The sequence below is a fragment of the Akebia trifoliata genome, chromosome 11 (genome assembly GCF_017979445.1).
Source record: "Akebia trifoliata isolate Shusen 1 chromosome 11, ASM1797944v1, whole genome shotgun sequence".
NCBI lineage: Eukaryota > Viridiplantae > Streptophyta > Magnoliopsida > Ranunculales > Lardizabalaceae > Akebia > Akebia trifoliata.
The window spans coordinates 43,159,320-43,173,492 of NC_141385.1; the positions used below are offsets into that span (position 1 = coordinate 43,159,320).

At 35.6% G+C, this 14,173-nt stretch overlaps 2 protein-coding genes across 2 annotated transcripts; one reads left to right on the forward strand and one right to left on the reverse strand.

Moving 5' to 3' along the window:
- The first annotated feature begins 1,969 nt into the window (after nt 1-1,969).
- LOC147391865 (mitochondrial import inner membrane translocase subunit TIM22-3-like) lies at nt 1,970-5,642 on the forward strand. The gene is made up of 5 exons (XM_086460176.1): nt 1,970-2,193; nt 4,084-4,148; nt 4,340-4,412; nt 4,491-4,544; nt 5,167-5,642. Exons 1-5 carry the CDS (start codon nt 2,025-2,027, stop codon nt 5,409-5,411), a joined length of 606 nt encoding a protein of 201 aa, XP_086316302.1. The 5' UTR covers nt 1,970-2,024; the 3' UTR covers nt 5,412-5,642.
- Nucleotides 5,643-7,100: 1,458 nt separating this feature from the next.
- On the reverse strand, nt 7,101-10,801 carry LOC147391866 (Putative lysine decarboxylase family protein). Its single transcript, XM_086460169.1, has 4 exons — nt 10,460-10,801; nt 8,516-8,644; nt 7,723-7,907; nt 7,101-7,636 (listed from the first exon to the last, which is right to left on the reverse strand). The coding sequence occupies exons 1-4, from the start codon at nt 10,667-10,669 to the stop codon at nt 7,252-7,254; spliced, it is 909 nt and encodes a 302-aa protein (XP_086316295.1). The 5' UTR covers nt 10,670-10,801; the 3' UTR covers nt 7,101-7,251.
- Between the last annotated feature and the right edge of the window lie 3,372 nt (nt 10,802-14,173).

Below are 14,173 nucleotides of genomic sequence, written 5' to 3' on the forward strand. Positions count from 1 at the left end.
CACTCTCTCCAAACCCTCTCGCTTTCGACGAAGCACAAACCGCTGCAACTTCGACCTCTCTGCAACTCCATCGACGAAGCACGAATCCGGAACCTCGACGTCTCTGCAACTCCATCGACGAAAAAGAATGAGAGAGTAAGAGCGAGACCGAGAGCAAGTGAAAGACCGAGCTCGAGAACGAGAGAGAGAAATGAGAGAGCTGGCTTGAGAGCGAGAGTGCGAGAGAGAGAGAGAGACCGAGAGAGAAGAGAGAGAGAGAGCTGAGAGACCTGAGCGAGAGTGAGAGAGAGAGATGAGAGAGATGGAGGAGAGTGGAGAGAGAGAGAGAGCGAGGGAGAGAGAGGAGAGAGAGAGAGAGAGAGAGAGAGAGAGGGTTCGACAGAGGAGAAAGGTAACAGAACCCTCGTTCGGTTTGAAAGAGGAGAGGGGCGTCGCACTAAATATGATGAAAACGAGGGACGGCGCTGTAATTAACTTATAACTTTATAAAACAGTAAAATTAAATCTGATCCGTTCATTTACGTTAAATCGAACGGCGCCAAAATGTTTGCCAAAATGTTTGTCAAAATGTTTTGCGCTGAACATTTCCCATATATATATATATATATATATATATATGGGAAATGTTCAACACCCTAAGTTTTACCACACACTTTAACAAATGTTTTTTTGTCCTACATGGGTTAGAAGTTTTGGAATGGGCTGATTTTTGGTGAGGATGATCTCTATGATTAGAAGATCATCCTCCCCAAAAATCAGCCCATTCTGAAATGTTTAGCCCCATGTTTACACGTTGAAAAATCGTGGACCGTCCATTTTTTGAAAACCATTTTTGATAGGGTTAGAAGTTTTGGAATGAGCTGATTTTTGATGAGGATGATCTCCTCACCATAGAGATCATCCTCACCAAAAATCAGCCCATTCCAAAACTTCTAACCCATGTAAGACAAAACACGTTTGTTAAAGTGTGTGGTAAAGCTTAGGGTGCTGATCGGGACCCTATATATATATATATATATATATATAGGGTCACGTTCAAGGGCCAACTTTTTGGCAAAACATTTTTCAAAACATGAGTTAGAAGTTTTGGAATGGGCTGATTTATGGTGAAGATGATTTCTACGGTGAGGAGATCATCCTCACTAAAAATCAGCCCATTCCAAAACTTGAACAAGCATGGACTGTCCATTTTTTGTAAACTATTTTTTATTTTTGATGGAGTTAGAAGTTTTGGAATGGGCTGATTTTTGGTGAGGATGATCCCCTCACCGTAGAGATCCTCCTCACAAAAAATCAGCCCATTTCAAAACTTCTATCCCATGTTTTGAAAAATGTTTTGCCAAAATGTTTGTCAAAATGTGAGGAGATCATCCTCACAAAAAATCAGCCCATTCCAAAACTTCTATCCCATGTTTACAAGTTGAAAAATCGTGGACTGTCCATTTTTTGTAAATCATTTTTGACGGGGTTAGAAGTTTTGGAATGAGCTCACTTATATATATATGGGAAATGTTCAACAACAAACATTTTTCAAAACATGGGTTAGAGGTTTTGGAATGGGCTGATTTTTTGTGAGGATGATCTCTACGGTGAGGAGATCATCATCATCAAAAATCAGCCCATTCCAAAACTTCTAACCCCGTCAAAAATGATTTACAAAAAATGGACGGTCCACGATTTTTCAACTTGTAAACTGGGGCTAGAAGTTTTGGAATGGGCAGATTTTTGGTGAGGATGATCTCCTCACCGTAGAGATCCTCCTCACCAAAAATCAGCCCATTCCAAAACCTCTAACCCATGTTTTGAAAAATGTTTTGCCAAAATGTTTGTTGCTAAACGGGACCCTATATATATATATATATATATATACACACCACGTGCCCAAAAAAGGATCATTAGTGCATTAAGATACAACTCCTGGGAGTACTGGATCGGCACTCATCCAACCTAAATATAGATAAAAGTACGAAAAAAGCCATTAAAAGTTCAGGATTTCAGGCGTCGACGGAGATAGAGAGATAGAAATGGCAACGGTGGCTTCTCCAAACCCTGAAATTGACAATGAAATCGACAACAATGAAAACCCCAATCCTTCAGAAGGGTTAAATCTCTCTGCCACTCCCTTCGTTTGTCTTTCGAGGTTTGCGGCTGATTCGGCCGCTGGTGCTTTCATGGGTTCGATCTTCGGTTACGGTGAGTTCTTTCATTTATTCTATTTTCTTGAAGAATTACGTCTCATATGCATCTATATCTTCCTAATTTTCTTTTCTGAGTTTGGGTTTGTCCCTTTTTTTATTATTATTTATGAATTTGGGAGTTTTTGTGCCTTTTTCTCTATAAAACTATGAATTTCTATGGTAAAATTGTTACTTGGTTGATGGGTTTTGTGTAGAATCTTGAATTGGATATTCTTATATAGGTTTCAGGAAGTTTAGGGAGGAAATTTGTGGTTTTTGGTTGAGAATTTAGAGTTAATTGTCGTGGGGTTTGTTCTGTTTCTGGTAATTAGATGTTTAAAGATACCCAAAAACTTTGTATTTGGTGTTTTTATTTCACAGTTTATGTTATTGCATGAACTTGGATCGACTTCTTGAGAGTTGGAATTTTTTTATTTGTCTAGGCTTAGCCAGCCACTTGAGAAATTTTGAATGTAATGAGTTCTCAGATTATAGTGAATCATACCAAGCATATTGATCGAAGCACCTCAACTTTACCACACTCATTTCGATATCAGTTCTATTGAGTTGCATGCAGGAACCAAGATTTTGTAAAGAATTGGACCCATAATTCAGGTGGTCAGACTTATTGCAATCCGACCATGAGGTTGTGTGTCACACCCTAAAAATTTCGAACCTTGATCCGATCCATGAACCGGTTCAAGATCCTAATTTAAGGGTATGAGAAGAAACAAGAACCATTGAATCATATCAACTAAATATCTAAAAAGAAAGAATTAAAATAACTATAAATTAATGCTTATCAAAATGAAGAGCATCATCCTAAAACCTAATCAAAATGTCAAGTGTAGTAATACTTGTTGTGTACTTATTATATACAAACCAAATATAACAAAATAAAACAAAAAACAAAACCAAAAACCTATAGCTGTTTTCAAAAACTTACGAAAGCAATCTATGAAGGATGGGACACACTAGCCTTATTTTGTAAACCGTTTTCTTTTAAAAATTTCTTAAAACAAAGGACAACACTTCCACACATGTCAAGATACATGTTGAGATGTATTGATGTGCTTATCCTTGTTGATAAGGTGGTAAAACATATTGAGAGTTATTCCCACATCTTAGGTTCAAACCCCCCTTGAACCCACGTTCATAAATGCTCATCCTCTTTGTTGCAGATTTGTCCCGTGTACTGGTGTTTTGTTACATATATTGGGTGGGTGGGGGGAGTGAGCAGGTGGGTGGGTGGGTATTTTTAGTCGCGGCTAATGGGGGGAAGTTTGCTCACTCTTGGTTGTGGTGTGTTTTGTGGATGTGTTGTATGGGTGTGGGTGTGGGTGTGGGTGTGGGTGTATTGGGACCTAGAAATATTCCGTGATGAACGTACAGGAAAACCCTCTTTGGATTTGCCCAAGATCTTTGGAATTCATTTATTTCTTTCAGGGGTAGCTTGCTTTGGGTTTGGCGCATTTCATGTAACAGGCTTGTATGGTCCTGGAATATGGGTGTCCGATCCTTATGGACTAACTGGAAAAGTACAATCGGTAAATCCCGCGTGGAACGTAGAAGGTTTTGATCCTTTTGTTCCGGGAGGAATAGCCTCTCATCATATTGCAGCAGGGACATTGGGCATATTAGCGGGCCTATTCCATCTTAGTGCTTGTCTGCATAATAGTCCTATTTATTTCTGGTTCGAGGACTAGTAGTTCTAGGGATCAATTCAGTTCTCTTAAATTGTTTCTCATTATTAAGAAAAGGTAACAAAGAGAAAATATGAGCTAGATTTATAGCAATAATAATTATTTGATGTTGTTTTAGAATCCAGAGTCAACGACACCGACATTGCTTTCTCTTGCTTTAGAAATTACTCTGCACTCAATAACGCCTTTTACATACCTTGCAGGTTCAGGACTTGTAAAAAAGAAAGGATTTAAAGGATCCTTTGCAGATGCAGGATCTTCTGCCAAGGTTTGTAGTCATATGATCATGAAATTTTTTAATCATCTTAATGGCAAAGATTAAGTTCTATTACTCTTGTAATATTCTATATCTCTATTATTATTATTATTATTATGTATTTATTTATTTGTTTTGACAAGTTCTCCTTGTATCCAATTTTAACTTAGAAAGGTATCTTTTTCTGCCATTGCACTTACCAGACATTTGCAGTTTTATCCGGAGTTCACAGTTTGGTTGTTTGCTTCTTGAAGAGGCTGCGAGGAAAAGATGATGGTAAGCATCTCAACAATGGAATTGTCCACCTTAACATGGCTCCTCCATTCTGATGGGTCACATTGTTCTTCTATGTAGTTATTAATGCAGGAGTAGCTGGATGTTGCACAGGTCTTGCTTTGAGTTTTCCAGGTACTTTAAAGTCCTTAATGTAGTAGGTCCTAGATACATAACCAGTTTCTTATGTGATCATGTATTTCATCGTCAGAGGTTGCAAATAACTGTGTCCATGTGGATCTTACATGATATATTCATTAGGGGCAACTTGTTTCAGTTTGGTCCGGTTTAGTTCCAAATTGGAACCAAACCGACCTATGTCGGTTCTCTACTAAATAAGAACCAGAACCGAACCGAATTTCCCATAGAACCAAACCAATATGGGTTGCCAGTATCTCATAAACCTCCTTGGAAGCCATATATTTTTAATGAAAAAATTAAACAATGAACATGAATATTCATGCATATCGATAAGTCATGGTTTGGTTCTGTTCTTGGTTTGAACCGGACCAAATACTCATACATAATTACATATCAAGAAGTCATGTTTTTCTATGCATGTGCATGCATGCCCATGTTTAAACTAAGTCGTAAAATACCTTGTCGTCTGAGAAAAAATGGCTCTCTGACCCTTAGCATTAGGTTGTGCTACCAAGACTGTAAATATAGATGAATTTGTCCAACAATGCCACCATGTATGTGTGAATGCTTGTATGTTGGGGCTGAGCTTTTATTTTGAACAATTCTTTCTTTTCAGGTGCACCACAGGCTCTTCTTCAGAGCTGCCTTACCTTTGGAGCTTTCTCTTTTGTTATCGAAGGGCTTAACAAGCAGCAGCCAGCACTGGCACACCCGTTCTCAATGAGGAGCAACAGTACTGGACCATTCACCATCGTTCCTCCCCTTACAATCCCTCTTCCTAGTAACCTCAAAGAAGGCTTCCATTCATTTTGCCAATCCTTGCCAAAGCCCAGGAAGGGCTCTCATCCCACCTCTCATTGACATTTGAAGGGCGTAAGAAGTTTTTTCCCCTTCATACCTTATTGAGAGAGTAGCGTTGCTTGGACTTGTTATAGCTTTGTAGTAATGGTTTTTGTAAATTTATTGGTAGAGAGGCAACAAATATGAAATTTTATTGCAAATTTAGTTCGTGGAACGGCTATCATTAGTGTAATCATGTCACCTGATTTTTTTTACTTCTCTCCATCAATGGTAATGATGTTCTTTGCTCCCTGTTTAACTGGTTGGTGGAGTCCCTTAATGGGTTACACAACCAATCATGGGTTCTAATTGTGTAATTTTTTATGACCTAAAGAGTAAGCTTTCGGATCTTTTCCTGCTGTGTAGAAGCAATATACTTCACTCTCTAAAGAAAAGTGAAAAATTACTAGAAGTCCATTGAAATTTGCTTTCCCAAAACATTGGGGCTTAAATCCTCATGTTTTTCCTCATTGTACTGGTTCATGAAGGGGAAAACAAATTTTGCTTGGTTCCAATGTCCTGAAATGGCTGGCATTAAATTTTGGTATATTTTTAAGAAATATATTGGAGTGTTTTTATTTCCATAAGGTTCGACAAGAAATTTAACTCAAACCTCTTTTTTCTCAATGTATAATTCAGTAAAAATTATTTTTCATTTTACTAAATATTTTGATAGTTGTGAATTTTGACTGAAATAATCAGATTTGAAACATAAAAATACAAGATTTCAATGGAAATATTTCAATCAATAATAAGCTTTTATTAAAATATTTTTTATTGAAAGAAGTATGGCAACAATATGTATAAATTTATACAAAAAAAAAGAGTTATAAATGTTGTAGAAAGGATTCAAAAATTGCACATAATAATAATAATAAATTACATATTAACAGGAGCCAGCAAGATTAGTTGGTAAATTCTTCAGATATATCATAGACACCAAGTGGCTGAAGTCATTAAAAGCAGGTCAATTGATAAATAAAATACATATTGTAATCAATTATTTATATAAATGAGTTATCATTAGTTAACTGTATACCTTATTTTGAATTATTCTAGAAATATTAGTTACTTTGTTGCGTGTATAATCGTTCTTTTTCTAATTATTGAATATATTAGTAATTTATTCATCATATTTAAAAATAAAAACATAATAATACATGAATGAAATAATACTTGATAGTTTGTTCATTAATCAAGTTAGTTTGTATCATATGCCACATTATTATTATTATTATTTCCATATAGAATATTAATTGTTTTCACTCCCGGACATAGAAATATTAACACGCATGTAACATTGTTGATCTTCATTTTCACAGTTTGTATAACTGTTTATATTTTATGATTTATAAGTGTTTATCATTTTCTACAATTTCAATAAAAAATCATCAATATCTCCATCTTTCAATAAAAACAATATTAATTTTCACATATTGAGTGGAACATTTTCACAAAATATTTCTATTTCTAGGTTGGTCGAAAAACACTGAAATTGAAATTTAATACCTTGATTTCCATTTATTTAGGTATATGACCAGTTGAGGTCAAAATAAAAGTCCATTATTTACATGGTTAGGATTAATTGCTGTGATCCTTTCCGAAGGCTTCGATGAAAGGGCATGTGCACAATTGTGGGATGAATAAGGGCCAAAGAATGTATATATGTGTTTTGAAGCTGGTCCCATTCTATAAATGAGATTCAGAAAAAAAAAAAAAAGGATTTCATTATCAAAATTACCACATGAATATTATTGTACAAAAATTCTTTTCATGTGGTTTCTATTAGAGCTCCAAAGTCCAAAAACCTTTTAAGATAAAAATGTTGCATCACAAATAAAGTTCTTAGTCTCACCAAACTTCAAGAAATTGTTCCATGTACACTTCCCAGTTTATTCTTTCTTTTGCTTAGAGGAATATTGTAAAACTCTGCCAAATACTCCAAAGCCTCCAAGTTACCATCACAAATCTTCCACAATGATGCAACCTCTCCTTTGGAGAGAGTACCCCAATCTTCACAATCGTCAAGAAAAGCAAATAGCTTTGAATAGTACGAGTCGTAGTTCATCACAAGGAAGGGAACGGGAAGCATAGATCCAATTCTTTGTAGCTGAATTAAAGCTAGGATCTCAAACATCTCGTCTAAAGTGCCAATACCACCGGGAAGAGTGATTACAGCCGTCCGATCCAAAGCGTTAGTCCTCACTGCAGCATCCACCAACCCATGTTTCCTAGCAGAGAAAAACCTGTGAATTTGGAGAAGTATTGTCAGATGCAAGTCTTACCTCTCATCGATGGTTGGAAAACTTTCTAGTAAAATTTCGTAATTTACCTGCAAGTAAGATAAGTTTCCAAAGGGAGGTAGGGATGGAAATTTGATGTTGTCCACTCTCCGGACTCTCTACCAATCTTGAACCCACCAACGGGCTTCTCTGCTTCAAGAGCACCTTTAATTGCAGCATCCATGAGACCTGGACCAACTCCCGTCCACGAGGTGCAATCTAGAAGATTTGCAATCTGTGTGCAAAGGGGGCCATTAAAGCAACCTAAGAAAGATTGACTACATGTAAGTTATGTCCCCTGTCTCTATGAATACGTAGGAATTCTTCCATTATTGAGCACTAATTTTAATATGAATCAATGGTGCCGCATAATAAAGGGGTTTTGATCAAATTCCAATGATGAACCAATTCAATGAATCCACCCACATCAATTTCCTATATTTCATTCTTTCAGGTACAATAAGGCTTAGACCCATAGCTCAGTTGGATTGAAACATTGCAAAACAACTTTGAGGTCGTGGGTTCAAGTCCAGCTTACCCATAAAAAAAAAATTAAAATCTTTATGTACAATCGGGAAGTATTAAGCACAACTGGATGGACATACGCATTTACTTTGAGCCTCTCTCACCTCATTATTTAAAAGCTTAGCCTAAAAAAAAAAGATATGCAATTGCTCCATTGGTTATATGGAACTTGTGCGGTAGAGATTTTCTGAAGAAAACTTTTATAGTCATTTTCAAGTGTACGTGCAAAGAGTTGCAGAAAATAATTGGCTTCGGATAACAATATAACAATGCCTGAAACAAATATGATAACGGAGAAAAGATACGAAAAGTACTTGCCTCTCTCCCCAACTCCAGTGTTTGCATGTAATGTGGATGACTTGGCCCCATTCTTGAAGAGCCTAGATACACAACTCCCCTCCCAAGCTTGTGTACGAGTTTGTAGCAACTTTGTATTTCTTTCCTCACCTTTTAAGGAACAAAGACACGATGGTAAATAAGCTGCTCAAAAGATCCTCCCAAAATAAATGCTCTATTTGTCCACTATAATTAGAAAGGGCCAATAGAACAAAGTTGCATAGTAAAGGAAAATAATAACAAAAGAAAAATAAAAAAGCACGAGATACTTCATCTTCATGTGGTTCAAACACTTTGGTTTAAAAGAAAAAAAGAGTCTCAAACAGGGAGACTTGGAATTGAAAAATTCCTCCGTGTTGAAGGGAAGAGCTAAGTCATCCTCAATTTTTCTACTATATGCTTATTAGTAGTGGGACAGTAGCCTTCGATAAAGAGAAGGTGTTCTCAAAGACTAACTGCAACAATCCTACGAGACGAGACCCAACCCAGTCAGCTGTTGTATTCACTATGAAGATGCCTGACACTGTTAAGTAAGTGTAAGATCCCTCTTGAATGGTTCAGTGATACTTGGCCAGTTAGCCGGGGTGGAGCCAGGATTTTGACCACGTGTGGGAAACTAAGAGTGGAAAAATATTTGTGGGGGGAAATAAGAGTGGAATTTTTTTTTATGGGGGCAATAGCGGCGGTTTTTTATTTTATTCCCCACTGTTATCTGTTGCAATAGCTCATAATTCCTTATAGACTGAAAATTCTTGTCGGGGCAAGTGCTCCCATTGCCCCAACTATAAATCCACCCTTGCCGGTTAGTGCACACACATAAAGTTGAGCCTTTTCCACCTTGAGTCCTACCTCTCAAGTTTGTCTCCCAAAAAGAGCCCATGGGAGGTGAAAAATATTGTTCAGGAGTTGTGACATCTATCTTGAAAAATCAGCTTAAGCTAATAACAAAAGCAAAAGAGTGGAGCCTCAAATTGAAAATTCCCTAAAAAACAGCATCCAACTAATCGTTAAAAGCCTAAAGGACACCCAAAGTAGAGGCTCTTGACAATCATCTCCAACCACTCAAACCCAAAAAGGTAGGGATGTGGGCATATGTATATATCCCCTCTTGGTAATGATCCTATATCAAACTTAAATACGAGAACTCATCAGAACTAAAGTAACCAACCCACAAAAATACAAACTCACTTTCGGATCTGAAGAGCCCTTCAATTGCCAGATTCCAAACTGTAATACCCTACTAGGTGTAGAGCACTAGACAACAATGACTGCATCATATTGCTTTAAAGAATTATAGAACAAAGCCTTAAGAACCTATCAAAAAACAAGAAAGTTCCACAATAGATAATAAGAGAATCTAAGGACTTATAAGCTAATTAGAACGATAACTACATACCACAAAAATTAACTCAAAAGCTTAGAGTGTCTTAGAATCATGGTTCACCAAAGCCTCTAAAATCTGAATCAGACACGGTCAGTTAACAAGCTTAAAAGATGAAGGATTGAGTTCAAAAGAAAATTCCACTTGTGTCTCTATATATTGTCTTCTTAGGATCCTAATTGAATTATACTAACTTCACAACAGTTTCTTTGTAGAAATTTTGTAGATTCCAGAAATTCCTTGATTCCTTCATACTCAACCAATTCATTGTGAACAAGCAAACTAACTAAGAACAGTTTTAATTTTATTTTAGTTTTCCACTCAGACCCATATAACAATCAATATCAGGGAAACAAATGCAAGTGAAATTCACAACAAATGAACACAATTTCTTCCTCCTCCAACAAATGGGTCTTCCACAAAACTATCAGAAAAACACAAAATTCTCAAGAATCCCACAAACAAACAGATAGAATATCAATCAAAACTTGATTTTTTATATATATATATAAAAATAAAAAAAAAGAAGCATAAATTGGATTTACCTCGTTTGGGCTTCTTCTCTCTTCAAAGTCAATAGGCTCATGCTTGTACATAATAAGTCTTCCTGGCTGAGCCCTCATACACTTTGAAAGCTTGGAATTTGAGGACTGAATCTCCATCTCCTTCAAAAATTGAACCTTTACCAGATTATTATGGTGAGAAGTTTTAAGCAAAATTTGGGATCCCATAAAACCCATCAAAGAAAAACCCATCTACAGCTCTCCAAATCTAGATTGGGTTTTTAAGTAAGTCAATGAACTCTCTCTCTCTCTGTTACAAGTTTAGAGAGAGAGAGAGAGAGAGGAATTTGATTCGTATTCGCTTGTAGTATCGTCGTTTATGCCCAAAGCATTTTCGTTTTCGGCATTTTCGATGATTTAGGCAATACCCTCTATGTTTGGGTTAATATTTGATATACCCTTATGACATACCCATTGACCTCAGTCTTCTATGAAAGACTAACTAAAATAACCTAAATTAACCTTGCTTCAATCTCTAATCTATTTTCCTGAGTAGACAGAGGTGAAAAAGAAAAAAAAAAAAAAACTCAAAAGGGTGCATGTAATCCGTTTGAAAATACAATCAGATGCTATCATGGTTTTGAATCTTGGTTTGACGTCTCGTCTCTTCCATGGACGATACCGAGTTGTCTTGAATGAGTCAACTTATCTCGAACGAGATAAATTCCTTTAGTTCATTTTACAATTATTTACTCATGTATATTTATATGAAAATAATTATAATTTTTTATTTTATTTTATAAAATAAGATTGATTGGAAGATGTTTAATCATATTTATTTAGATGATATACTTATATATATATATATATATAAATTATAAAAATTAATTATTTTAATTAAAATATACAAAATCCTGATTGACTTGACCGAATTTTGTTGATTCAGACAAGTTTTTCAAAATCTGAACCGAGTTATCTCATTTATCTTGTGAAATTCAGCACGACTGAGACACCTCGTCCATCCATGCATATTGTTCATGGAGATATCGAGATTTAAAACCACGGAGACTATTGTCTTCAAAATTGGTACAATCAATTGAATATTTATGTTCAGGTTTACAACATTAATTAGGACCATAGTTTAAATATTGTCGATTCTGACTCGATTGGATTTGAGGTGACTCGATGGAACCCACTCACGAATTCAAGCCAACATTTTATCGAGTCAATTCATCAAATCAACCAAGTCCATGGTTATATCTAATATTTTTTGGAGTTCAAAAAATAAACTATTGTTAATTAACTTATTTTGGTAATTTAAAAAAACAAATTATAGTATCGGTGAACCAAATGGCCACGACGATGGATTATGGGATGAAAGACTTGTAGTATCTCCTCTAGATCTGGCAAAAGCGAAAGACTCCAGCCCTAACGTAATTTGAATGGGGTCTTACCGCTGAGCCCACTCTGGCCTTGCAGGGCAGACTCCGTGGGTGTGAGCTGGATTATAAATTTACTATATTTTTATTTAGCTCATTTTGAGTCAACTCACAGATCGTCAATTGATTTAACTAGATGGACATTGAGTCAGTGAGTTTTGAAGATATCATTAGGACATAGAATTTGCTCTGATGTTTGTTACCAACTCGGCAGATTGTTGGATGCAAAGCTATCATATCAAATCATAATTATGTGATTCAGGGTACTTCATGCATAATTTCACATGTATCCAACATAGAAAGATAATGAAACATATTATTTCACGCAAAATTTACTTCACATGTATGCCTCTAACTTTGGACCCTTATATGAAAATTCATGTATAGAATTACAATTAGCATGTTTTATTCAAAATGCTTTTATTGTAAGACAAACTTTCCATTGTTTTATGTGTAAACCAAGATGCGTACTCAATTTAAAAAAATGAAATCCAAGGTATTAGAAAGAAAGCAACAATTGATATTGAAGAATGTGAGATGTTGGAGGAAACTAAACAAGATGTCGTATTTCATTGGGATGCATGGTTTCAAAACTCAGTTTTAAGTCTTATCCCGTTTGGAGAATTCTCGATTCATTTCATGTCCAACGAGATAAACTACTCAATTTGGTTTATATATATAAATGATTTTTTTCATAAAATGTTTAATCATAGAAAATTTGATAAATAATTTCATATGTCGATTATCTTAGAAAAGAGAGTCGTTTTGAAACTATTATAGGAAAACGAGAAATTTGTTATAGTACTGCTCATTTTTTATCTTTTTTCATATGTCACCTCTCAAACAAATTCACCATCTCTCTGAATTGTTTACTTGTATTCTTTAAAACTGTACAAGGGCAGGCCAAGCCATATCTTCTTGATCTCCATTCCTCATCTTACATGTACATTTCTAACATTTTATCTTTCCATGATGAAATTTTCGATTAGGTCCTCTGCAACATAAGCTACCTTTCTGATTTGAGGCACCCACTTTTACCTTCTCTCCTCTCCTTGAGGAATGTCTCCTCTCCTTGAGGAATCACCTCATTGTTGTCGGTTCACATTGCAGCCTCTCGACTTGCTTGCGTCGTATAGGATACCTACTTCGCTAATGAGAAAGTCACCAAGCCTTCTTATCACATAGGAAACGACTGCATCTGCCATTTTTCAGCTTTTCTTCTCTGCTTCTTCACAATCACACGGGAGTAAGTGATAAAACTATTTGGAATTTTGGAATCTCATTATTCAATTAGTAAAGGAAAGTAGAGTGCTGTGATGCTATCTTCCAACTACTTTAACAAAAGTCAGGATGACTTACGATGGTTGGAGCCACATGCAATAATATCTCTGTACTATACAAGGAAGCCAGAAAACTTTATCATTTTGGTGATGTTAAAGCCCATTTTGATTATTGTGCTTGGATGTTAAATTCTATAAGAATCAAGAAAGCTTATGTAGGATTCTGATAAATCTCATCAACGTGAAAACATTGAATATTCCACCCTTTTCTGGATTTTTTATATTCTAGCCTTTGAATATCCCGATAAGCATCGATAGAAAAAATCTTTGCGGTAATCAGTCTAAGATCCGTAACTTGTCTCCTTAGCTGATTGGCTCAAAGTTTACCAAAATTGTTGAGCATAGTTGAGGCACAGGGACATTAGGAGGTTAATGAAAACTCGATTTTGATTTTAATGGATGTTGTCAGAGTAATCCTGGTTGTAACATCTTTTATTTCTTTAATTGTAATTTTAATACTTCAAAATTTCAATCAAGCATAAACAAAATACAATTTGAAGGACAAATTGGGATGTTAAATACCAGGACTTCATGAGTGATACAAACTATTTCTAGTCATTATTGTTTACGTCAATTGCATTATTTATATTGCTCTAAATCCTTTTCTTTGTTTTGTTTAAAATAAAGCGTAGTGCAAGTTGTTGACACGCAATGAAATAATAAAATAATAATAATATCAGCAATCTATAGAAAATAACTCTCAAAGCAAAATTTTATTAAATTAAAGATGATTCCTATCTTGGAGTTGTTATTTTTGAATGCTGATTTCTTATGGCAGAGAAATGAGAAGTTAGAACAAATCTTGATTTTGAAATTGAATGTAATAGAAAATATTACCTAAAAAGAAATGGTTGAGGCGTGTACAAAGCACTGTCCTAAAACGAAATTCGCCCATACTACGGTACCACAGTTTGTAGGCGTTCGTTTTGTAGGATTCAACAACCCACGTATCCAAAATAGTACTCTAAATTGGAACG